Here is a 23906-nt window from a genome sequence, read left to right on the forward strand (position 1 = left end):
GTCAGAGGAGGAAGGAGTCGGCGCCCAGCCATCCTTCTAGGCTTTCCCATTTAGAGGCCAGGGGTGACACTGCCGCGGTCCCTCGGTCCCGAGGGCGTGGCGGGAGAGATGGGCTGGGACCGCACCACGAGCAGCCGCAAACGCGGTGCCCACAAGGTCCGACGGTTCAGAGACAGGGTGTGATGTCTCTAGCCTCCTGTAGAAGGGGCCTGGAGTCAGACGACAGATTTGCCAGGCTTGAGTCCAAAAACGGCCTCTACTGCAGGAGAGGAAGCCCGGACCACCGACTGCGGACAAAAGCTGCGAAGCAGAAAGGCCGCAACAGCCTGGTCTCGAACTGCCCCTTCTCCAACACGTCAGCGGCACAGGAACAGGTTCGCACAGCCGCCCACCCGGACGAGAAAACGCGTCCGCCCCACGCCTGCGCACTCGGGGCCCTGTGTCCCGCGCACTCATACCCCGCCCCTGGGAGGGCCCGCGTGCCCGCTCCGCCCCCCGCCTCTGCGTGCGCACCGCCTGGAGCCCGCCTCCGTGAAAGACTGCCGGGCGCATGCGGCCGGGCTGGTTCACTGGCGGCCCCGGGCCCAGCGCGCGCGTCGTACCCCTAGCTCCTTGGCGGACGGCAGGCCTGAAAGCCGGCCTCAGGTAGGCTGACTCCAGGGATCCCGGGGGACCTGTTCTCCCGTGCAGGAATCGACAGCGCCAGCTGAGCCCGGCGCGGGACAGCCACACCGCCGGCTGACAGACAGCGTTCCCACCAATCAGGGTGAGGTGGCTCGCAGGCCTGACCAATGGGCTGAGTGCCTAACGGGAGTGGGGCGGGCGGGCGGCCAGGCAGGCGAGGAGCCGGCTCCCGCGCGCGGGGCCGCGTGGCCGGGCGCCGCTGGGAAGCCGGGCCGCAAGGGGCGTGGGGCGGTGGGAAAGGCCGCGGGGCCGGGGCCGGCAATGCCCATTTCAGCGCGGCCTGGATCGGCTGGCCGGGGGGCCCGGGATGACGCGTGGGACCGGGAGGGCCGTAGAGGCGCGGGAGCCCCTCTGCTCAGTCCTCCCGGAGCAGCCCCGGCTGCCGCCGCTCGGTGGGGACTGCCCCGGCCGTCATCCCTCTGGGCTCGGCGCACGGCCTCGGCCTGGCTGGGAGACGGCTCAAGGTCCGAGACGCGGCGCCGCGTGGGGGATGGATTCGGCGGCCTGGCCACGGCCCCTCCCGCAAGCCCCGACTCCCGTGGGCGGAAGGGGCCTTGCAGCTCGCCCGCCCGCCCGCCGGGCCCCGGGTGCAGCCCCTCCGGCCCCACAGCCGGCCGGCTCCCCTCCCGGCCGCCCTCAGTGAGCATGCTGCGTTTTAAAGAAGTTCACTACGTTTGCGTGGCACACTTAGGTCCACACTCATTATAATGTCCAATCCTCAGCAGTCCTGGTGACAGGGGATGCGGGAGATTCTCATCCCATTTTACAGATGCGAGGACCGGGCTTTGGGCAGCTTGAGTGACCTGACAGGTCTCACTACGCAAGTTGTAGGGCTGGAGGTGGATCTCAAAACATTTTTAACAACAAAAAAAGCTTTTTTTTTTTTTTTTTTCCCTTTCCATCTTTGTTGAATTCCTCTGATGCATTTTTTTTTAAAAGATTTTTTTTATTTTTAAGTAATCTGTACACCTAGCGTGGGGCTTCAACTCAACAACCCCCAGATCAAGAGTCTCATGCTACACCGACTGAGCCAGCTGGGCACCTTCTTTTTTGTTTTTTTAAGAATTCTTTGTTGTTGTTGTTTTTAAAATTTTTAAAAAAATATTTTTATTTATTTATTTGAGAGAGAGAGAGAATGAGAGCATGAGAAGGGAGAGATCAGAGGGAGAAGCAGATTTCCTGCCGAGCAGGGAGCCCGATGTGGGACTTGATCCCAGGACTCCAGGATCATGACCTGAGCCGAAGGCAGTTGCTTAACCAACTGAGCCACCCAGGTGCCCCTGTTGTTGTTGTTTTTTAAAGATTTTATTTTTAAGTAATCTTTACACCCAAGTTGGGGCTCGAACTCACAACCGGGACATTAAGAGTTGCTTGCTATACCTACTTAGCCATCCAGGGGCCTCTGATGTGTCTTAATTTGTTACTTCTGTGCTTGAAAACCTTCTGATGTGTCCGTGGCCTTCAGAATAAGTTCAAATAGGACACTCAAGTTTCCCCATGATGTGGTCCCTTGCTTACATTTCCAACTCATTTCCCACTGTCTTCACCATCTCTCTCTCTTTTTCTTTTTAAAGATTTATTTATTTGACAGGGAGAGAGAGATCACAAGTAGTCAGGCAGAGAGAGAGAGGGGGAAGCAGGCTCCCTGCTGAGCAGAGAGCCCAATGTGGGCCTCAATCTCAGGAACCTGAGATCATGACCCGAGCTGAAGGCAGAGGCTTAACCCACTGAACCACTCAGGTGCCCCTCCCTATCTCTTTTCTTGGCCCTATCTCTGTTTTCTGTGGCTGGCCTTCACCTTCCTGTTCCTTCTGTTCCCTTCCCCATGCTTTAGGTCTTTCAGTGTGTTCTTGAAGACCCACTGTAAGTCTCAGGTCAACAAACCAGGAGCAGTCTGGGTCCTTTCCCTACCTTCATTCCTCACACCTTTTGCTGGGCCATGATCTATACCCTGGTCTTGTCATTGATAGCTTTCTGCTCTCTTTTCTCCAAGTACGCCTTTCATATGTTGTCCCTGTTTCCCACCATCACTGGATTACTCATTTATTTGTAAATGTTTTGTCTCTAACTGGACTGCCAGCAGCTTGAGTTATGAGCCCAGATCTGATTACGTTTTGTGGTCCCCGCTCTTCCTGTAAAGCAGCCTGAAGTGATCTCTGATAATGGTTTGCTATTCACTTGACCCAGAAAGCCCTACAAAATCATGCAAATCAGGAGGTTCAAATCTTCACGTTTACTGTAGGAACACATGTGAAACTGCTCAGGTCATCAAGGGTGTCCCTGTGCAAAAAGCCACCAGGTAGCTGAAGGATGTCACTTTGTAGAAGCCATATTTGCCATTCTGTCACTACAATGGTGGGATTGGTAGGTGTGCCCAGGCCCAACAGTGGGGCTGCACACAGGGTCGGTGGCCTAAGAAGAGTGCTGAATTTTTACTGCACATGCTTAAAAATGCAGAGAGTAATGCTGAACGTAAGGGTCTAGAGTGACAGAGTAGTGTCCTCCCTCAGTGTCATCATTGAGCACATCCAGGTGAACAAAGTCCCCAGGACGTGGTGTCACAGGGCTTATGGTTGGATTAACCCACACCTGAGCTCTCCCTGCCATACTGAGATGGTCCTTACTGAGAAAGAGCAGATTGTCCCTGAACCAGAAAAGGAGGTTGCATGGAAGAAAAAGATCTCCCAGAAGAAACTGAAGAAACAAAAACTTATGGCCTGGTAGTAAATTCTGCATAAAATAAATGCAAATACAGGTTAAAAAAAAAAGTGTTTGGTCGTCGCCCATCAGTGTGAGTGAGTGAATCGTTTTAGCCTCTCCCACCTGGTCTTTGGGCACCGTGGAATTTTTACTGCCGGGCACTGTGGGAGACTCCAGGAATCTTCCCTCAAGAGAGCTGTTACCCTCTTAGAGTAATATTGGGGCAAATCAAATGCAAATGGATGAGATGAGTCTTCTGGAAAACTAACCTGCTCCATAACCCACTTGGGGAGGCTGAGGACTTTCTAGGATCATCTAAAATTGAGGCTGAGACCGGGTGTAGTGTCAGGGATATACCTGATTAGAACCCATCTAGAATGTAGCCATGTCTGATATTCATGTGTCCCTAAGGAGCCATTTGACTGTGAGGTGACAAGAGTAGTGTCCCCCCCCAATATTAGGGACTTGGGGTCCAACAAGTTTGGGAAAACTGCATACTGTATTCCCATTTGGGGAGATCACAGTGTGCATTAGCTTATTAAAGGCTACTGGAGGTCTGGCATTAAACCAACTCACTGTTTAACAGCATTTGTCTGATTTATATGTCTGTAAAAAGGCTTTATGGGAACCCCATACACGTTTTGCAGAAACCAGGGAGCGCGCTCTTGGAAATGCTGAAACAGGATGGAAAGAGCAAGTCATGGTCTAGTGTCTTCCTTGCTGTCCAAGGGGGACGTACTTTTGAGCATTCTTCCTTTGCCAAGTGTATTCATTCCTGCCTTGGGGAGGAGTAGGGCAGGGGAATGCTTGAAGCGGAACTCCCCAGTTTCCTTGTTCCTTTCTTAGCTTATTTATATTATAATTTGGCTTCACATGAAGTGTTCCCGGAGGAGGAACATGTCCTGACCATGCCAAAGGAGATTGTGTTTTTCATTTTGGTCCCGTTTGGATTTACCAACCAGCTGATATGTCTAGGCCTCTGAAGCTAGGGGCCGGTGATCAGTCCTCCCTGGCAAACCTGTTGCTGTTCCCCTCCTCTGGTCCTGTGTCCATCCACTCCTTTATCTCTCACCAAATCTGCTTCCTGCCTCCCCTGCCACAGCTGCACTACTCTTTGGATTTAATCGAATCTGTCCTCTCTTTGAGTGTTCTGCCCCCATTCTGTGCTTCAGGCTGGTTTGGTATCTGATATTCTCCTCCAATATACACAGTTTCTCTTCGGGGCATACCTGGGCGAGATTGCTGACAAGGAGTAAGTTGTTACTAATTACAGGAGACAACGACCTGTAATTAAAGGATTTCTCAGCTTCATTACAACTCCTTTTAAATGTTGAAGTTCTTTTATTCTGTCTTCCATAACCGGGAGAAGCTGTGTGTTCTTGGTGATACATTGTACGCTAACCAGAGACATTCTCTCTTTCATGGGCAATCGGAGTGTTCACCCAAGATTGAAATCTTTTTTTTTTTTTTCCCCCGTGCAGGGAAAATGAGGCTCCTGCTTCCGTACCCCAGGGTCCCGTGGTTCTGTCAGCCAACATTTGGGGCAGAGCGTTCTGTCAACAGAGCTGTTTTTAAATTTTTACGTTTTATTTTTTCCTAGGTTGTCTCTCAAGGTTGTTCGTTGTCAGAGCTTTAAATAAAAGCTGCATTATTTGATTAGCGAGTTGTTTTTCAACTCCTGTTTGACTAAAGCCAGTCAGTGATCCCAAGAAGTATTTGTTAGGGTCCCACATAACAGCCTTCTAGAGTCGTGTAGCAGACAGGGAAACAGGCTCCTGGGGGATACAGAGGTAGTAAGGGGCAGAGCTAGCCTTTGAACCCAGATATGTGTGCTTTGAGGAGATCTATCTTATTTGTAATTTTTCCTTCTTCCCCTCCCAGGTCAAAAAGTAAAATGAAGTACATTCTAGTTACTGGTGGTGTTATATCAGGAATCGGGAAAGGAATCATTGCCAGCAGTGTGGGCACAATATTGAAGTCCTGTGGTTTACACGTAACTTCAATTAAGATTGATCCATACATTAACATTGATGCAGGAACATTCTCTCCATATGAACATGGTAAGCACAATGCATTTCTTTCTTTTACTAAAATAGTAATTGTGGAGTACGTGAAAGAACAGGTCCGCCCTCGGAACTTGTGTGTGTGTTGTATAACGTGACTTGTATTTCCTGCCTTCTAAAAAGTCCTTAGTGTAGCAGAATTTGCTTTTCTCACCTAGACAGAGAGGGAGCAGAAATCCAGACAGTGATCGTGGTGATGAGAGTCCAGAGGTTTCTGTAATAGAAACCTCTCTCTGAGGTGGGGAAAGAAGACCTTTTCTCCTTTCCCATTTTTGAGCTCATCTCCTATTGTGATGGTAAGAACGAACCATCCTGGGCAAGACTTCTAAGAATAACATCTCAAGGAATGAATGTGAAACAGAGGAATGGGGGAAACTTTGAGTCTCACAACTTTGGGACTAAAGGGTAGCCCAGACTTCGGTTTTTCTAACCAACAGGTCCTTAATACCCAGTGTGAGTTCTGAAGGAAATCATGCTTTTATCCCATCTGAAACCTTTTTCTGCTCAAGTTAGGAGGCTTTGTTGAAAATTCTTTTTGGGCAGCAGACACGACACTCCTATAAAGCTCCCTGTGCCCCGAGGCCATGATTTCCTTCCATTGCATGCTCTCTTGTACTTCCTGATCCACACTGAGCTTGTGGAGAGGCTGGAAGTGTGTTATTACCTTTTAGAGAATGGTTGGTGATTTATCTTTCTTTTGTGTCATATTTAGTTCTCTAGAAATAAATGTCTCTGCTTTATATCAAGGTAACGCAGACTTCATTCTATGCGAGTGTTTACATTTTGAGACTCAAGTTTGCCCTGACGTAGGTTTTCCACTTCCCCTGACCATGTCTGCTGTTCGTCACAGGTGAGGTTTTTGTGCTGGATGACGGTGGGGAAGTCGATCTTGACCTGGGGAACTACGAGCGCTTCCTTGACATCCGCCTCACCAAGGACAATAATCTGACCACGGGAAAGATCTACCAGTACGTCATTAACAAGGAACGCAAAGGCGATTACTTGGGGAAAACTGTCCAAGGTAGAACTGGATTTGCCTTCAGTCTAAAGAATCTTAACCAGTTTGCTTTCTTTGGAGTACAGAAATTTACTTTCTATGCCTGAAAGTGTCAAGGTATTGTTACTGACAAACGCCCTTGGTCGAAAGTTCAGAGCTGTACAGCTGTTGGCTTAAAAGCTCGCATGAAGGGGGCGCCTGGGTGGCTCAGTGGGTTAAAGCCTCTGCCTTCGGCTCAGGTCATGATCCCAGGGTCCTGGGATCGACCCCGTGTTGGGCTCTCTGCTCGGTGGGGAGCCTGCTTCCTCCTCTCTCTCTGCCTGCCTCTCTGCCTACTTGTAATCTCTGTCTGTCAAATAAATAAATAAAATCGTAAAAAAAAAAAAAAAAAAACTCGCATGGAGAAGCCCCTGTGACCCCATGAAAGGCACTGAAGCTCCCTGGGCCCCTCGCAGGGTGTGAGTCCAGAGGGCTCTTGTCCTTCTGCAGGGATGAATGTGGATTGATGAAGGCAGCCAGGTCAGGGCAGCGAGCCCCGTGTTGTGTGTCTGTCGTGCATCTGGGGTTGACTTCAATGGGAGCAGGAAGAGAATGTCCCCTGTGCGGCCTGCTGGCTGGTCAAGGGCACCCATGGGCCGGGGGAGCTGGAGACGTGGGGCTCCCATCCTCCTGCGCCTTCCCCAGCCAGCTTCAGTTGTGTCTGTCTGCTGTCCTGGGGGTTCCCCACCGCATGCATTTGAGAAACTTGCCACTCTTGGCTTAAGACTTTGCTGAACTGAGAGCCATGGGTCGTGCCGACAGTCAGCTCTCGTCTGGGCCTGTCCACGCATGGGGTCGTTTAGAGCGTAGCCCTGCCACTTACAGCTTTGTGAGCACAGATTACTGAACCTCTTTGGGATCTGGTTCCCTTTTTTGTCAAATGGAGATAACTTCCTGCCTTTCCTGGTTGTCGGGAGGGCGAGAAAGTCTCTCTGAGTTCCTGACACAAAGGAAGGGGATCAGTTAGGAATCAGACTTGATCACAGTCTGTTGGTCTAGGCCTCCAGTGCAGTCATCTGTGTATGCCTTCAGCCATCCCGTGTTTCTCGAATACTCAGCAGCCGTCACACCCTCCCTGGCGCTGGGACTACGTGATGAGCAAGACCAGCGAGTCTTCTGACCCCACGGAGGCTACCGTGTGGGAGACACGCAAACAAACAGCTGAAGCAAGACGTCTGATGAGCGCTGTGAGGGAAGTAAATAGGAGAGAGCGTGGGGCGGCCTGTTTGGACAGGTGGTTAGGGGGAGTCTCCAGGAGGAGGTGTTTGTGCTGGGAGGCCGGCGGGGGGCCTGTGGAGGAGGGGGCAAGGCCACACAGAGGCCCGGGCTGCGGGTGGTCCCTCCGGGTCCTCAGGGAGCAGAGGGCGTCGGGCGCGGTGACCAGGGCAATGCGTGGAGTGGGGAGGAGGTAGCCTGCAGCCAGGTGACACAGGGCCTTCTGGGCGGTGGCCCCGGAGTTTGGATTTTACTCAGAGCCGTGGGAAGCCATTGAAGAGTTTAAAACATGGGAGCAGGGGAGCTCTGTTTTGCATTTTTAAAAGGTCCTATTGGCTGCACAGTGTGGAATAATGAATATCCTTGTGCCTGAGGCACTGCTGGTTAAATTGGGAACGAGTTGAACAGTAATCCCTGCCCCCTCGAGAAGCTCGCCTCCTGAGTCCTACAACTAGGATTTTAACACGCGGTGCGGTGGCTGGCTTTCTGGAGGACTGGCCTGTGAGGCTCGCTGCTTAGCATTTTCCCAGTGGTGTCGCAGGAGATCCCCACAGCTTGAGGCAGTAGAAGCTGTCGTCTCCACTGAGCGCATAGGGAAATTGAGCTTAAGAATAGTTAAGTAATTCACTCAAGGATCTGTACCTGATGAGTGGTGGAACTCAGGCTTGAATCCAGACGTTCTGGCCCCGGATGCTATCCCCTCACCACCCTGCCCTCCCGTACTCTCTCTTACCCGTGGATTGTTCATCCTTTCATGAACTGGAACATACCGGAACAGGGGCCTGGAAAGCACCCAGTGTGAAGTGGCTGCCTTCAGCAGTTAGCGGTGCAGGTGGCCGCGGGATCTGATGCGTGGGGGGCAGCCGGGGTCGTCTCTGCATGGGATGCAAGGGCTCTGATGTGGGTTCCGGACACACTCTTGGCCTTACCCTCGTGTGCGTCCAGCCACAACCTGGAAATGTGGAGGGGAGGCCACAGGAAGTGTGAGCCCGGAGATTATTAAATGCCGTTTAAGAGTGGTCTCAACGGGGTCACCTGGGTGGCTCAGTCAGTTAAAACGTCTGCCTTCAGCTCAGGTCATGATCTCAGGGTCCTGGGATCGAGTCCCACATCGGGCTCCCTGCTCAGCCAGGAGCCTGTTTCTCCCTCTCCCTCTGTTCCTCCCCCCGCTGCTCATGTGCCCACGTGCTCTCTCACTCTTGCTCTCTTTCTCCCTGCCTCTCTCAAATAAATAAATAAATTTAAAAAGGAGTGATCTCAACAATATATTTATGACCCCATCACTACTCCAGGCAAAGACTACAGCACTTAATTGTCTAGTAAGCATGTTTGCCTCCAGCAGGGCTGACAGAAAAGGGTAAGGTATGTATTTCTTTTCTCTTTTCCAGTTGTCCCTCACATCACAGACGCAATCCAGGAGTGGGTCATGAGACAGGCGCTGATACCTGTGGATGAAGATGGCCTGGAACCTCAAGTGTGTGTTATTGAGGTTCGTACGAGTCTTTTCTAACTGAGAGTACACACTTATCTCCTTACTTAGCCAGCAGCACCTGATAAGACCATGCCCCGTGAGGCCCAAGCCTCCTCCCCATGGTGGGGCGGGTCTGGGCACAGTACCGGTCATGGGAACACCCACACCATCCAAAGCAGTCCTCCGTGTGAGTGAGTCTCCTCTTCAGCCTGTGTACATTCACTCACCATGGACTGTGCCAGTAATGGTGGCAGGACACGTTCTCCTCTGTCCCTTGAGAACGTCGCTGACCGTCCGTTCTCCTCTGGTAGGAACGTTCATGTTCTGCTGGTCCTAGCTGCTTGATCTGTGTTCCTGCAGAAATAGGGGACTCAGAAATTCTAGCAGTTTCTTTATAACTGATACTTTTTCATACAAAAGTTATTTACGGCTAACTAAGTAGATAAGATTTAGGTTTCTTTGCTTTCTGATATTGTACAAATACAATTTCTAGTGTATCTTTCACCTGATCTTTTTCTTGGCCAGATCTATAACCTTGGGGGAATGGAGAGCCTGTCTAGAAAAGTAACTTTGCAGCATAAGGGAATTTCGGTTACTGCTAAGGGACATTAGCCGGGCTCAGAGAGTCCACATTATGCTGTTTCTGGTCACCGGGTTGAGATGATGAGGTGTGGTTGTTAGAAAACTAAACCACAAGAGGAGAATTTAGTGCTTGACTTCTATAATAACTTTGTTCTTGTAGCTCGGTGGAACAGTGGGAGATATAGAAAGCATGCCCTTTATTGAGGCCTTCCGTCAGTTCCAGTTCAAGGTCAAGAGAGAGAACTTTTGTAATATTCATGTCAGTCTTGTTCCTCAGGTAAGGCACTCAAGTTTTACTTTGTGGGGGATGGAGAAGAAAGAGAAGAGGATGGTTTTCATCCCTTATGTGTTTTAGATATGTGAGGTGCAGGGAATAAAGATCTTTGTGAATTTAAAATGATTATAATTGTACTATTTGAAAAGATCAGTTAGAAAACATTTAGAAGCTAGCCAGGGAAGGTGCATTTGAAGACGATGGATTGAAAATGTCCATTTGTCTCTACTACATGGTGAAACCCTGCTACAATTAGAGTAATGGGCTTTTTTTTTTTTTTTTTTTAAAGAGAAACAGTCACATAGGTAATGTGAAAGGGTCAATGGGAACGAAACATAGGAAGCCAGAAAGCAGGTGCCGTGTAGGAAGTGAGAGAGCAGACTCGTGAGCCTGCAGCAGGGCCGGCGGAGAAGCAGCAGTGTTTGCCCTGCACAACCCTCTTTAGAGGCTCAGGAAGGGGCCGCACCAGATGCATTGGCAGCTGGGGGCACCTCATGGTAACTGCCATTTGAGAAGCAGCTAGAACCCATCATCTCCTTCCCTAATGTGTGCACTTTTGGGTGCCAGTCCCTTTCCCACCTTGGCAGAAGGCTGAAGCTTTTTCTCCAGAGAGGGATTCTAGATGAGCAGATAGTAGCAGTAGTTCAGAGCGGTAATACGGAAGTAAAACCATGGGGGTAAGTGCACTTGGATGCTGTTGGGACACCCTGCCTTCTTCTGCCACTCAGTTCCCAGAATCATCACAGCCAGGCTTGAACTGTGCATGTGAGGTTCACGATGGGGTGTATGACCAGCCCAAGAGAAAACACACTACCCTCAGCGGCTCCCCAGTGAAACAGTGGGGAACAGGGGAACAGGCCCACCCTATTCACTCAGAACTTCCAGTTGGCTTTGAAATGTCAGCCCATGGCCAGAGATCACCAGACATTTGGAGAAAGCACCTAGATGTGCAGGAAATCAAAACAGCGGGACGTAGGGGAACTTAGAAGAAGTTTGGGATCTGGAGGAAGCAGGAAACTTCACAACTAGAACAGCCTGTCACTTGTGTCCTCAGAGTCAAAGGGGAGATCAGCTGCATCTGTGAAACAAGAATTGGATACCCTAAGGAAGGGGCATTCAGAGAACAGAAAATTTAAAAAATGGGATATTAATTTCCATTAAAAATGGGATAGCAGGAATGAAAAACTTGAGAGAAAGAAGGTAGAGGACCTATTGCAGGAAATACATAAGAAAATCAAGAGAGAGGAAATAGGAGAGCAGGGGTAAGAGAAGGAGAGGACAGGGTTAGGGTTTCCAGAAAATAATAGAGAAATGGCGAGGGATGTGTCATCAGAACCAGGGATCAACAAACTATGCCCACAGGCCAAGTCAGTGTACCCCGTTTTCGCCAGGAAAGCTCTTTTGGAAATACAGCTGTGCTCACCTCTGTATGTGTTGTCTGTGGAGGCTTCTGTAGGGAAACAGCAGAGTTCGAGTCCTTGTGACAGACTGTATGGCCCATAAAACCTAAAGTACTTATTACCTGGCCTGTTACAGGAAAAGTTTTCCGATCCTTTGATCTAAATAATTCACGGAGATTTCAGGACATTAGCTTCTAGATTGAAAGGACCCACCAACTGCTGAGCATACTGAATGGGACATGACCCCCAACAAGGCACATCACTGAAATTTCCTAATTATGGGGCAGACACTCTAAAAGGCTGTAAAGAGAAAAACCAAGAATTTGTAAGGTGTTACATTTTCTTAGTAGCAATACTAGAAGCTAGAAGACAGGGAAGCTGTTTCTTTACAAGTGGTCAGGGAAAAATGCTTTCCAGCCTAGAATACTGTACCCAGCAAATCTGTGAAGTGTGAGAGGGAGATAGGGTTAATTTAGTACTTAGGAAACTCAGCATGCCAAGAAAACAAAACAAACACCCACCAAGGAAAACAAACCAAATTTGGACAGAAAGGAAAAGTGTGGTGCATGGTTTATGATGGCAGGATTTAAGTACTCAAACACACACAACTGTCGAGGGGTATCATGAGATGGGCTGTAGTCACAGGACAGGAGCATGTGTCGTAGCTTTCTAACTATAGTTCCCACCGTCTAACGGGGGAATCAGTAGGAAATGTCTCAGGCCACATGTCAAGAAGCAGCATGAATCGTACCAGAAGGATCATGGGAGAGTGGCTGCCCCTGGGGTTTGGGGAAGGGGAGGAGTCTGGGTGCCGATACCGCTGTTAGGACAGACCCTGTGGAAAATACATACACATGGGCCTTTGACAAAAATAAAAACTAAATTAGACACTGATCCATACAAGGGATTCAGAGAAAAGTCATGCCTGAAAATTCTTTATCCTAGAGAAATGAACTTTTTCTCCCCTTTTGTAAAATAGCCAAGTTCAACAGGGGAACAGAAGACTAAGCCCACCCAGAATAGCGTTCGGGAGCTCAGAGGCCTCGGGCTTTCTCCAGATCTGGTAAGGTTTTATGATTCCCTGGTTTCAGTGCGATCTTGGATATCTAATTAAAATCTCTCCTCCACATACCATGGGACTCCACTTATATGGAATTGGAAAGACAAAAAGCGGAAACAGATCCACAAAGAGAGAAAACAAACTGGTGGTTGCCCAAGGGGAGGAGGTGGGGGGTACAGAATGGGAGCCGCAGACTTCGGGTCAGGGAGAGAATAAGGCCCCGGGGGTGAGAGGCGCGGACGGCTGCCCTCGTGGTGAGCACAGCGTAGGGCATAGAGTCCCATCGCTACGTTGTGCTCCTGAAACCCATGTAACATCGCCTGTCAGCTGTAGTTCAGTTAAAAAAAAGAAAAGAAAATCTCAGCTCCTCAGCAGATAAGACCTTTGCTTTGTTGGCTTGCTTTTCCATGCTGGTGGGGAAACAGGGTGAGTGCTTTGAGCGGGGGTTGCCTTTTACAAAGATTTCCTCACGGGCCTGTGTGAGGTTGTGCCTCGTCTCTCCTCTGCACCCGTCATTCAGTGTCCGCTCCCTCTTACCCAAGACTCCACCTGAGGAAAACCCACTGGGTTCCCGAAGTTCACCATCAGCATGTTCATCTGCACTGCCCCCCCCCTCCTGTTTCTCCAGAGCGGGACTTTAGGAATTCAGTTTTGAAAACAGGTCCTATTTTCATGTTGGCCTGCACTGGGCTGGAGTTCACATTTTCATCCGGCTTCACGAGGTGATGTCTGTTTTCATGTCAGGAAAGTACCCCAGCTCCGTCATCCCTCTTCCTCTTCTGTCTGAACGCCTTTCTTTGTTTCCTGCTAGATTGTGTGCAGGTGCTCAAATCCTCTGGACACGTCAGTGAAAGAGAAAATCTCAATGTTCTGCCACGTTGAACCTGAACAAGTGAGTCGAAATTCCATCTCCGCGTCAGTTGGGTTTTGGTTCTAGTTATCCTGAGGGGTCGCAGCCGCTTTCGTGAGGCTTGCTCCTTGTTTCACAGTTCGAGACAGGAGTCTCTTGCCTGGAACTGATGCTGTTGGCTCTGGTTTTCTGGACGTACTTGACCTCTCTGGCCTCTTCTCTCCCCACTCCTTGTACCCTTGGCTCCAGCCAGGCTGCATGGCCTCGTCCTCCCCGCTGGCCCCGCCGTCTCCTATTCATTTTCACCCTCCAGGGCTCCCCCGGGACCCAATATTGCCAGAGAAGCTCTACCTGTCAAGCTGCTTCCCCCTCAGGCCTCAAAGTTGACAATTCTTGGGCGACCTGTGTGTCTCACATGGTGAGACATGTTCTGCTGCCCCTTGGGGAGAGAGAGAGAATGAGAGAGAGAGAGAGAGTGTGTGTGTGTGTGTGTGTCCGTCCGTCCATCTGTCCATCCGTCCGTGTTTGTCTCTACTCATAGACTTGGCTTCTTGAAGGCAGGAACCACTTCAACTAGCTTTAAATTACTAGCGCCTGGTGTCTAAGGTGGCGGAGGCTTTAATCCTGATTTAGTCTTTTTCGTTACATGTGCTTATGGAGGATACTTCTTAAATAGGAAATTCAGACTTTTGGGACCTGTCATAGGTCCAGGGTGGGGCACGGTAGGGAAGGCCTGGTGCGGGTAAGTTGAGGCTGTGGCTGCGGTCAGAGCGACTGAAGGGCGGGAGCGGGGAAGTTGAGGTCCAGGAATTTGTGTTGAGGTTGTGAGTGGTTTGCTTTGCTGCTGGGTTACTGAGGGTCAAGAGGTGAAGCAGGAGGGCCCGGCTGGCCTGGGGGGAGAGAAGGAAGCAGCAGGACTACAGGGGGTATGGCAGTGAGGGTCAAAAAGTCAAAGTCACTGGCGTTGAAGTGAAGAGAGCAGGGCAGCCTCTGACCCCCCATCTCCGAGGGCACTCAGGAGTCCGGCTGTGAGCGTGGCCTGGGGCCCGAGATCAGTGTTCTCAGTGCTTCCCAAGCTGGGAGCTCCGTGTCAGGAATTCTGCTTCCTACTAAATACAGATCTCCCTTGACTTAACAATGGGCTAATCCCAGGCAACCTGTTGTAAGTTGAAAATACCTAAGTCAGAGTGCCAGGGTGGCTCAGTGGGTTTAAGCCTCTGCCTTCGGCTGGGGTCATGATCTTAGGGTTCTGGGACCGAGGCCCACATTGGGCTCTCTGCTCAGCAGGGAGTCTGCTTCCTCCTCCCTCTGCCTGCCTCTCTGCCTACTTATGATCTCTCTCTCTGTCAAATAAATAAATGAATAAAATCTTTAAAAGAAAAAAAAAAAGAAAATACCCTAAGTCAAAAATGTGTTGATATACCTAGCCTACTTTAAATGTAGCCTATAGGTGGGCAGAATCACCTAACACAAAGCCTGTTTTACAGTAAAGTATTGACTATCTCATGTAATTCATCGAACACTGTACTGAAAGTGGGGAACAGTGGTTGTGGGTACAGAACCGTTGTAAGCTATCGGTTGTTTACCCTGTGACCCTGGGGCTGACTGGAGGCTGTGGCTTGCTGCTGTGGCCCGCTGCTGTGGCCCCACAACACGAGAGAGCGTACAGCCAGTTGCTAGCCTGGGGACCACAGTTCAAAATGCAGAGTATCCTTTCTACTGAATGTGTGTTGTTTTCACACCACCCTAAAGCAGAGTATCAAATCAAACCACTCAAAGTCAGGAACTATCTGTATAGAGCGTCAGAATAACTATGTTGTTATGAGCAGCCTTCTTATTTATGCATTTCATTTATTTGAGGTATTTCTATCCCAGCAAGTGAAGGTAATTAAATTCCATGATAGGATACGTTATTAAGGGGCATCTGGGTGGCTCAGTTGTTAAGCGTCTGCCTTCGGCTCAGGTTATAATCCCAGGATCCTGGGATCAAGCCCCACATCAGGCTCTCTGCTCAGCAGGAAGCCTGCTTCTCCCTCTCCCACTACCCCCTGCTTGTGTTCCCTCTCTCGCTGTGTGTCTCTATGTCAAAATAAATAAAAAAATCGTAAAAAACAAAAAGAATAGGTTATTAAAAAATACTATTAAGAACGTGACAAGTGTTTCTAGATTTAAATTCGCATTTCAAATCTTTTGCCTATTTTTAAATTGAGTTGCTTATCTTACTGAGTTATAGGAATTCTCTGTATTTTCTGAAGAATAGTCCTTTCAGATCTGTGATTTGCACATTTTTCTCCAAGTCTGTGGCTTGTCTTACCTTTTTAGTGGTATCTTTCGGAGCACAAAAGCTTTTACATTCTGATAAACTCCCGTGTATCCATTTCTCTCTGTATTGGTTGTGCTTTTGGTATTCTGCCCGAGAACTCCACTTTACAAAAAGATTTCATGTTTTCTTCTAGAAGTTTTATAATTCTAGGTCTTATATTCAGGCCTGGGATCCATTGTGAGTTCCCTTTTATGGATAGCAACTTTCTAGTAAAATTGAAATTCATCTTTTTGCCTGTGGATAGCCAGTTGTCCCAGCTTCTTTCCTTGGAAAGACCATCCTTCAACAGTAATCTATAGTGTTTTCTCATAAAGTTGCTTTTTTAAGATTTCTTTATTTGTAAAGTTTTTTTTCTAGATTTATTTATAGGTATTCGTAATATTTGTAGCTATATGAATGGGAAAATTTTAAAAACTACATTTCCTAGGAGCCCCAGGGTGGCTCAGTCGGTTGAGTGCCCGAATCTTGATCTCAGCTCAGGTCTTGATCTCAGGGTTGTGAGTTCAAGCCCCACGTTGGGCTCCATGCTGGGTGTGGAGCCTGCTTAAAAAAAAATTAATTTTCCTAATTAGATATGACCATGTATAGGAACCCTGCTGACCTCTGCTCATTGATCTCAAGCCTGGCAGCCTCACTGAAATTCTGCTAGTTCTGTTTGTTTACATGTAAATTCTAGGGGTTTTTGTGGATGAGAAGTAATACTGAATGTAGTGCTGAGCAGTTGCTTTTTATTTTCCATTTTATATGTTTCTTATTTAATTGTAATGGGTAATATCTCTAATACATCACTGAATAGAATGTACAATAGTGGCCAGTTTTGCCTTGTCTCAGCTTTAAAGATTAAACGTTGGGGCACCTGGGTGGCTCAGTGGGTTAAGCCTCTGCCTTCGGCCAGGGTTATGATCTCAGGGTCCTGGGATCGAGCCCCGCATCGGGCTCTCTGCTCAGCAGGAAGCCTGCTTCCCCCTCTCTCTCTGCCTGCCTCTCTGCCTACTTGTGATCTCTCTCTCTGTCAAATAAATAAAATATTTAAAAAAAAAAAAAGATTAAACGTTAATATTACATGTTGAGAACCAAATGATGTTTGCTGTGGGCTTTTATTTTTTCTTCTTTATGTTTTTCACATTTTCCCTAATAGTCCTAATTCACCAAGCATTTTTACTGTGGGTTGGTTTTGAATTTTTATTAGCTTCATCCACTGAGGTGACTTTTTTTTCCTTTTTTTGTCTGTTCGTGTAGTGAATTCCACTGTTATATGTCTTAACGCCATGGTTTTTGGACTCAGCCTGAAAAATGACATCCCTGCTTGCCACCCCCAGAGGTTCTAGTCCGTGTGGTGGTGGGTACGGTATGGGCTTGCGAATTTTTAAAAGCTCACCCAAGTGACTCCAGTGTACAGCCAAGTTCGACAGCCACCATTCTTGGGACAAATCCTACTTGGACATGAAGTTTTTTCTTTTTTTAAACTACATTTGTGGTTTGGTTTGTGATTTTTTTTTTTATTTTTAAGATTTTATTTATTTTAGAGAGTGACTCTCTAGGTAACTCCGTGCTGAGTGTGAGCACAGAGCCCGATGTGGGGATCAGTCCCGTGACCCTGAGATCATGACCTGAGCTGAAATCAAGAGTCGATGCTTAACCGACTCAGTCACCTAGGCACCCCTGATTTTTTTTTTCTTTTTTTAAAGGATTTTTGCAGTCATGTTCATAAGAGATTAGCCTCTAATTTTTTATTCTGTTCATGAGTCAGTTTTCGTAATGTATATTTTTCTAGAAAATTGCCCTTGCCATTTTCAGATGTAGAAGTTATTTTCTGAGGTGATAGAGCCAGTAGGAGGCTGCCAGCCCAGTTCGTTTTTGTTTGTTTTTATTAAATAACCTTTGCCTGTTTTTACACAGGTGATCTGCGTCCATGATGTCTCCTCCATCTACCGAGTCCCCTTGTTGCTAGAGGAGCAGGGGGTCGTAGACTATTTTCTCCGGAGACTTGACCTTCCAATCGAGAGGCAGCCACGAAAAATGCTGATGAAGTGGAAAGAGATGGCAGACAGGTTTGCTTCATGATAAGGAGCTGGGAGTCCGGGCTTTATTTCTCTTCTCGGGAGGGTCTCAGGGAATTTGCTCACGCTGTCGGCTCACGCTAGGGAAGGACTCGGTGGTAAGAGAGGCAGGGACAGGCTTTTAGCCCTCACCTTGTTGCATCAGGACTGAGGAAGTCCTGGCAGGGCTGAGCTCAGATCACACACCTTGTGGCCTCGTGTCCCCTCCACCAGGAAATCCATGTTAACGGGCGTCTAGTGGCCGTGGGTGAGCTCTTGTCCCCAAGGCCTGCCCTCCTGGCTGACCGTGGCCCGGCACTCCTGAGGTTCCCCCCCACCCCCAGATAGCTGAGCTGTTTGGGAATGTGCCGCTTACCGCCCAGAAGAGGATGAGCGGGGTGTCCGGTCTTGTGTTACTGCTGCCGCCGAAGCTGCTCGCTTTGAGAACCGTCCCCATTCCTCCAGACACTTCAGTGATGCTCTCGCCTCACTTCAGAGGTGTTTCCGCAGCCTCGGCGCTGGCTCTGCGGGGTGGGGGGCACTCCTACCTTGCTCTGTGAGGGGCGTTTTCCTTTTGCTGTTGGCCCTTCCAGTCTTTGTGCATTTCCACGTATATCTGTAGGCAGCCATGAAAATGGCATATAGCTCGAGGATCCCGTTTTCATACGCTATTACAAACATTTTTGCTCTGTTACTAATTATACTTTATGATGAAGGTTTTTGGTGAATATAGACCATTGTGTTAATGTCCTATAGTTTATTTGACTATTCCCTTCATCACGTTAACTTCTAAGAATTGTCTGTTAATTTTTTTTTAGCTCTTTGGGATTTTAATTTTTTTTTTTTCTTAAAGATTTTATTTATTTATTTGACAGACAGAGATCACAAGCAGGCAGAGAGGCAGGCAGAGAGAAAGGAGGAAGCAGGCTCCCTGCCGAGCAGAGAGCCCGATGAGGGGCTCAATCCCAGGACCCTGAGATCATGACCTGAGCCGAAGGCAGAGGCTTTAACCCACTGAGTCACCCAGGCGTCCCTGGGATTTTAATTTTTAAGAAAGAATTTGTGTGGGATTTGGAAGCCATCTCTTCATGCCAAGTTCTAAAATCCTACTTTCTTTACAAAGCCTGCCACATGGATTTGAAAGTTGCTTCCTCTTTACTGTTGTGTACGGAGAACTCAGATCATACACACTCCCATTGTATGCTTCCCAGAGAGGTTTTCTTCTTTTTAGAAAGCAGTTTTGATCTCATGGTGGTATTTACATTCTAAATAATTTGGTGTCTCTTGGTCTTTGTGTGATAGATACGATCGCTTGCTGGAGACCTGCTCTATTGCCCTTGTGGGCAAATACACCAAGTTCTCAGACTCGTACGCCTCCGTCATTAAAGCCCTGGAGCATTCTGCGCTGGCCATCAACCACAAGTTAGAAATCAAGGTAAAGAGGGGCAGCACGGGTATAGCAAGGCCTGGACAGGGAGGGCTTCTGGGGTCTCATAGATGCCGTAGGCATATCTGCCATATGTTCTTGGAACTCGGAATTTCTTTTTTGGATTAGAAAGGATTCATGGTTGGCTTCTGGCTTAGCGAGAGAGCAGTAGGGTATTTTCAGGAGACAGTGAAGGGAAGAGGTGGTCAGGGTAGTGCTTGCGGAAGTGCAGATGGTTGATTCTGAGTAGCAGGTGGCCAAGTACAATTGTGCCAGGGGAATGGGGGAGCCCTGGTGGACCAGAGGCACACTGCTATTCTCTTACCTTGTCTGGGACGTGGGAGGGCTAATACCCACCTCCGAGAGCGGGGAGGTTTCTCTGAAATGTGTGTCTGGTTGCCAGGCCAGTGCCTGGAGTGTGTGTGGCACCTGTGAGCGGTCCTGCTTGTGTTCTGCTCCGTGACAGGACGCGCAGAAGCCAAGCTGGAGGAGTGGGTGCCTGGAACCTTGAGGTTCAGGGCTCAGGTTCTGGCCGTCCTCACTGCTGGCATGAGTGGCCTTCTCCTCCTCCGGGTGTTTCTCAGCATGGTAATTTAGTTGGCTTTGTGCTGGGGAACACTTTCCTACAGAAGGACCTACTGTATACATTTTAAAGAATTATGGGATCTTATTACACTTCCCCGACTTTTGCTCATTCTTTGGCTCCTTCATCTGTCGTCTCCACGTGGACGTAGTCTGTGCCTTTCATGGTGGGTGGTGGGGGCCGAGAGGTGAATGAGTCTGTGGGGTCTCGAAGGTGTGAGGGGAGCACACAGAAGGGGTGGGGGAGCCTATCTGGGTAGACGTGTGAGGAGGGCAGACTTCCTCCAAGAGGGTCTCTGGCAGAGTTTGGGAAGATGGGGGAGGCAGAAGGGAAGGGCATTCGGACAGAAGGTAGAGTGTATCCCAGGGCGTGGAGACGGGGAATAGTTGGGACCTCAGTGGATGGGAAAGTATGAATTGGAGGATGTCTGGAGACAGGCCTGTGAGGTCATGAATCCCGTCACCTGGGCCACACAGCTGGGTCTTCCCCTGAGGTTCAGGGAAGCCATCGCAGGGTCCTGGGCAGGAAACAGTAGGAAAAAGACGAACAAACTAATAAGAATGGGAGCAGAAGATCTGAGTGGACACGTCCGTAGAAGCTGCCCCTGATGTATGTGGAAAGGCAGACAAGGGCAGCAGCTTCATTTGTCAGGGAAATACACGCACATTAAACCACTGTGACCAGACACCCGCCAGAGACGCCGAGCATGCCGAAGAGGATGGGGAACCCCGCGCCTTGCTGGTGGGCTGGGGAAATGGCACGACTGGTGAGAACACAGCCTGGCACTTTCCCACAAAGGGAAATGTACACTTACTCCATGACCCAGCACTTCTGCTCCCTGATACTTACTGAAAACATAGGTCCACAAGAAATATTTTTATACAAGAGGACTGATACTTAATAGCCAAAATCTGGAACCAATCCACATGTCCAGCGTGAGTTCGTGTACACGTTGTACTGTATTTCCTTGGTGGGCAACGGCTCAGGGGCGAGAAGGAATAAACCCGTGACACGCACAGCAGCGGGGATGAATCCCAGAAACATCCCGAGCCAAAAAAGCCAGACACGGAAGCTGCGCATTGTGTGTTTATTTCTATCAAGTTCTAAAAGGGGCATCTGTGGTGATAGAAAGCAGAGCCTGGGTGTCCAGGGCAGGAGGCCGAGAGGAGGTTGTTTGTGGGGGTGGGAGGGCAGAGGGACATTTTTAGGATGACAGTCATTTTCCTTATTTTTGATTGAGGTGGTGGTCACACCTTTGTGTGTATGTTTTACAAAACTCATCTGTGTACACTTAAAATGCTTGGGTTTTATTGCATGTAAGTTATAATGCAGTAAAGAGGCGAAGATGGAAATTAGTCTTGGTGGTAGACGGGCTGGAGGAAAATGCATTCTGAGCAGAGGGAACACTTTATTATTTTCTTTTTTCTTTTTTTTTTTTCCTTTATATTTTAGTTTTAAAGATTTTATTTATTTGTCAGAGAGATGGGGGAGAGCGAGCACAGACAGGCAGAGGGTGAAGCAGGCTCCCTGCTGATGAGGGAACCCGATTCGGGGCTCAATCCCAGGACCCTGGGATCATGACCTGAGCTGAAGGCAGACACTTAACCAGCTGAGCCACCCAGGGGCCCCAGAGAGAACACTTTGGACTCCAGCAGGCTGAGGGTAGAGCCAGTGGAGAGTCATACGGGGGAGGCCAATGATTTTTGAAGGGAACATTTGTATTTTAAAATATAAGAAAGAATTTATTTATTTATTTACTTATTTACTTTTAAAGATTTTATTTATTTATTTATTTATTTATTTAATTTGCTTGCCTCGCACAAGCAGGCAGAGTTAGAGGGAGAAGCAGGCTCCCTGCTGAGCAAGTGCCCGATGTGGGACTTGATCCCAGGACGCTGGGATCCTGACCTGAGCCAAAGGCAGCAGACTGACTGACTGAGCCACCCAGCCATCCCTATAAGAAAGAATTTAAAGTTTATTTTTAAATTATTGGGTTTAAATACATGAAGATTATAATTTTGAAGCTTTATTTTTTATTTTTTTAAAGATTTTATTCATCTGAGAGAGCCAGCGCACGCGCGTGCGCACAAGCAGTGGGGAGGAAGGGCAGAGGCAGAAGCAGGCTCCCCACTGAGCAGAGAGCCAGACTTGGGACTCCATCCCAGGACCCTGGGATCATGACCTGAGCCAAAGGCAGACGCTTAACCATCTGAGCCCCTAAAACTTTTTAAGTGAGAAAGATGGGGCATTGACAGTATCATTTAGGAATTAGGAAGAAGGCGGCTCTGGAGTCATGGACTGCTTCTTGTCTCCCCCGCCCGAATGGTCCCCAGTACATAGATTCCACGGACCTGGAGCCGAGCACGTTGCAGGAGGAGCCTGTGCGCTACCACGAAGCCTGGCAGAAGCTGTGTAGCGCGCAGTGAGTAGGGCCCTCGGCCTTGGGTTTCCGGGGGTTTTGGTGGTGGGAGGAGGCTTTACTGAGCAGAGCCCTGTGCTCTCGGGCTTGTAGCTGGCAATCTGCTTTTTAAAGATCTTTTAATTGTTGAAAGGCTACAGTCTGTAAGATTTAAGCCTTACAAAAATACAGCTTATCAATATAGTTGAATCTAAAGAAAACACGTTCTGATTTCACGGACGTTTGCTGCCTGCCTGCACCGACGGATGAGGCTTATTTAAAGATTCTCTTCCGGAACGTTTGATGAGGACCCGTCCGCAGAGTCTCTCTGTGGGTTTTTGGCAGCTGTTCTTTATAATAGTAAACAATCAGGAAACTCCAGCTCCCTGGAGCAGTGGGATGTTCTAGAGCCCTACAGCCATGACCGAGGCCCCCGCTCGGCAGACACTCTGAGCTGACAGGGAGAGGCTCCCTGCCCACGCCAGGGAGCTCTTTAAGCCAAGAAGTAAGAAGTTGCATTTATGTTAACATATGTTAAAAATGATGAAAGAACCCATGTGTGCCATCTTTTTTTTTTTTTTTTTTTTTCCCTTGTAAGCATTTAGTGCACATTTTCTGAGCCCATAGTGTTTACAGACAGCTCACCGGCAGTCTCCCAAGTCACCGTCATAGCCCCAGTAGCCAAATATAGGGGGAGTGACTTTGTGACATCAGTGTCTTGGGCTGGCGGGAAGGGCCAATCCCCATGTACTGTGTTCTCTTGTACAGCGGAGTGCTGGTTCCGGGGGGATTTGGTGTTCGGGGGACAGAAGGAAAAATCCAAGCCATCGCCTGGGCTCGGAAACAGAAGAAGCCTTTTTTGGGTAAGGAGTAGGAAAGAGCAAGAAAAAGGGCCGCGTGGGAGCCTGCGAGTAAAACAGGGAGGTCACTGGAACCAAGCACAGATGCTGTCTTTCTAGGTAGCCGCTCAAGTAGATGTCGTTTTGGTTCTGTTTGGGAGAAATGCAGACTTTCTTAGTGTGAAAAGTTTAAGAGCTTATACATCCGCATGTAGATGCTGTGGAATTTGGGGAGAATGAAAAGCAGTCAGGAAATCTGGTCCTTTTGTGGACCCAGCTGGTCGGCAGGACACCTGACGCTGAGTTTCACACCCTCACTTCACATTGGCTCGTGATTTTGGATGCTTCCCGGAGCTGCAAATTTTAGTAATCTTCAGCTTGATCATCTGTAAATGGGGACTTAATGAGAGAGGATAGGAAAACTTGAATTTTTAAATATGAATATGCTACTGCGTATTTCTAAAATTGAGTGGCTCCCAAAACTTGGACCCTTCATATGAGGACTTTTTGAAAGCTCAGAACCACTTTTTGAAAGCTGATAACAGATAAAACACAGCGGGGGTGCTTGTTGGTAGCAGGGAAAGTAGGAGTTTGTGATTGTCGTTCTGTGGGCAAACGGGACACGGAGTCAGGGCAGGCTGGTGGGAAATATAGAAGCTGCTTTTTCAGTAGAGCTTCCTTTGTGTTTTCCCTTCCACCTGCAAGGTGTGTGCTTAGGAATGCAGTTGGCAGTGGTTGAGTTTTCAAGAAATGTGCTGGGCTGGCAAGGTAAGTGTTCGTTACAAACCTTGTTACAATTCTTGCTGAAGTGTTTCTGCAGGGCGTGGAGCCTGGCGCCCCCTGGGTGATAGGGGGCCCCAGAGAAGGCCAGGCCTGGCTTCCTGGTACCTCGTGGGGCACAGTAGGGGGAAGTGCCATGTGCAGGAAGGGAAAGCACAGCTCCTCCGAGCCGTGCCGATGGCA

The 23906-nt window shown here is 48.7% G+C and overlaps 1 protein-coding gene and 1 pseudogene across 2 annotated transcripts in view; both read left to right on the forward strand.

The window, feature by feature from the left end:
• Positions 1-587: 587 nt before the first annotated feature.
• The window catches only part of LOC111143027 (CTP synthase 1), a 31125-nt gene continuing 7806 nt past the window's right edge, over positions 588-23906 (forward strand). The window contains exons 1-12 of one of the 2 annotated variants that reach the window (XM_022496444.1): positions 588-766; positions 5266-5444; positions 6298-6468; positions 9087-9187; positions 9912-10028; positions 12405-12488; positions 13297-13377; positions 17558-17709; positions 19000-19132; positions 22040-22128; positions 22873-22967; positions 23649-23711. In XM_022496444.1, the coding sequence (XP_022352152.1) occupies positions 5279-5444; positions 6298-6468; positions 9087-9187; positions 9912-10028; positions 12405-12488; positions 13297-13377; positions 17558-17709; positions 19000-19132; positions 22040-22128; positions 22873-22967; positions 23649-23711 (1252 nt within the window). In that variant the 5' untranslated portion in view covers positions 588-766; positions 5266-5278. The remainder of the gene's footprint in view (positions 767-5265; positions 5445-6297; positions 6469-9086; positions 9188-9911; positions 10029-12404; positions 12489-13296; positions 13378-17557; positions 17710-18999; positions 19133-22039; positions 22129-22872; positions 22968-23648; positions 23712-23906) is intronic. The other variant, XM_022496443.1, reaches the window with a different exon arrangement.
• Positions 2847-3408, forward strand: LOC111142771 (annotated as a pseudogene).

Source organism: Enhydra lutris, unplaced genomic scaffold (assembly GCF_002288905.1).
Source record: "Enhydra lutris kenyoni isolate GAN:26980312 unplaced genomic scaffold, ASM228890v2 scaffoldscaffold9, whole genome shotgun sequence".
Classification (NCBI taxonomy): domain Eukaryota; kingdom Metazoa; phylum Chordata; class Mammalia; order Carnivora; family Mustelidae; genus Enhydra; species Enhydra lutris.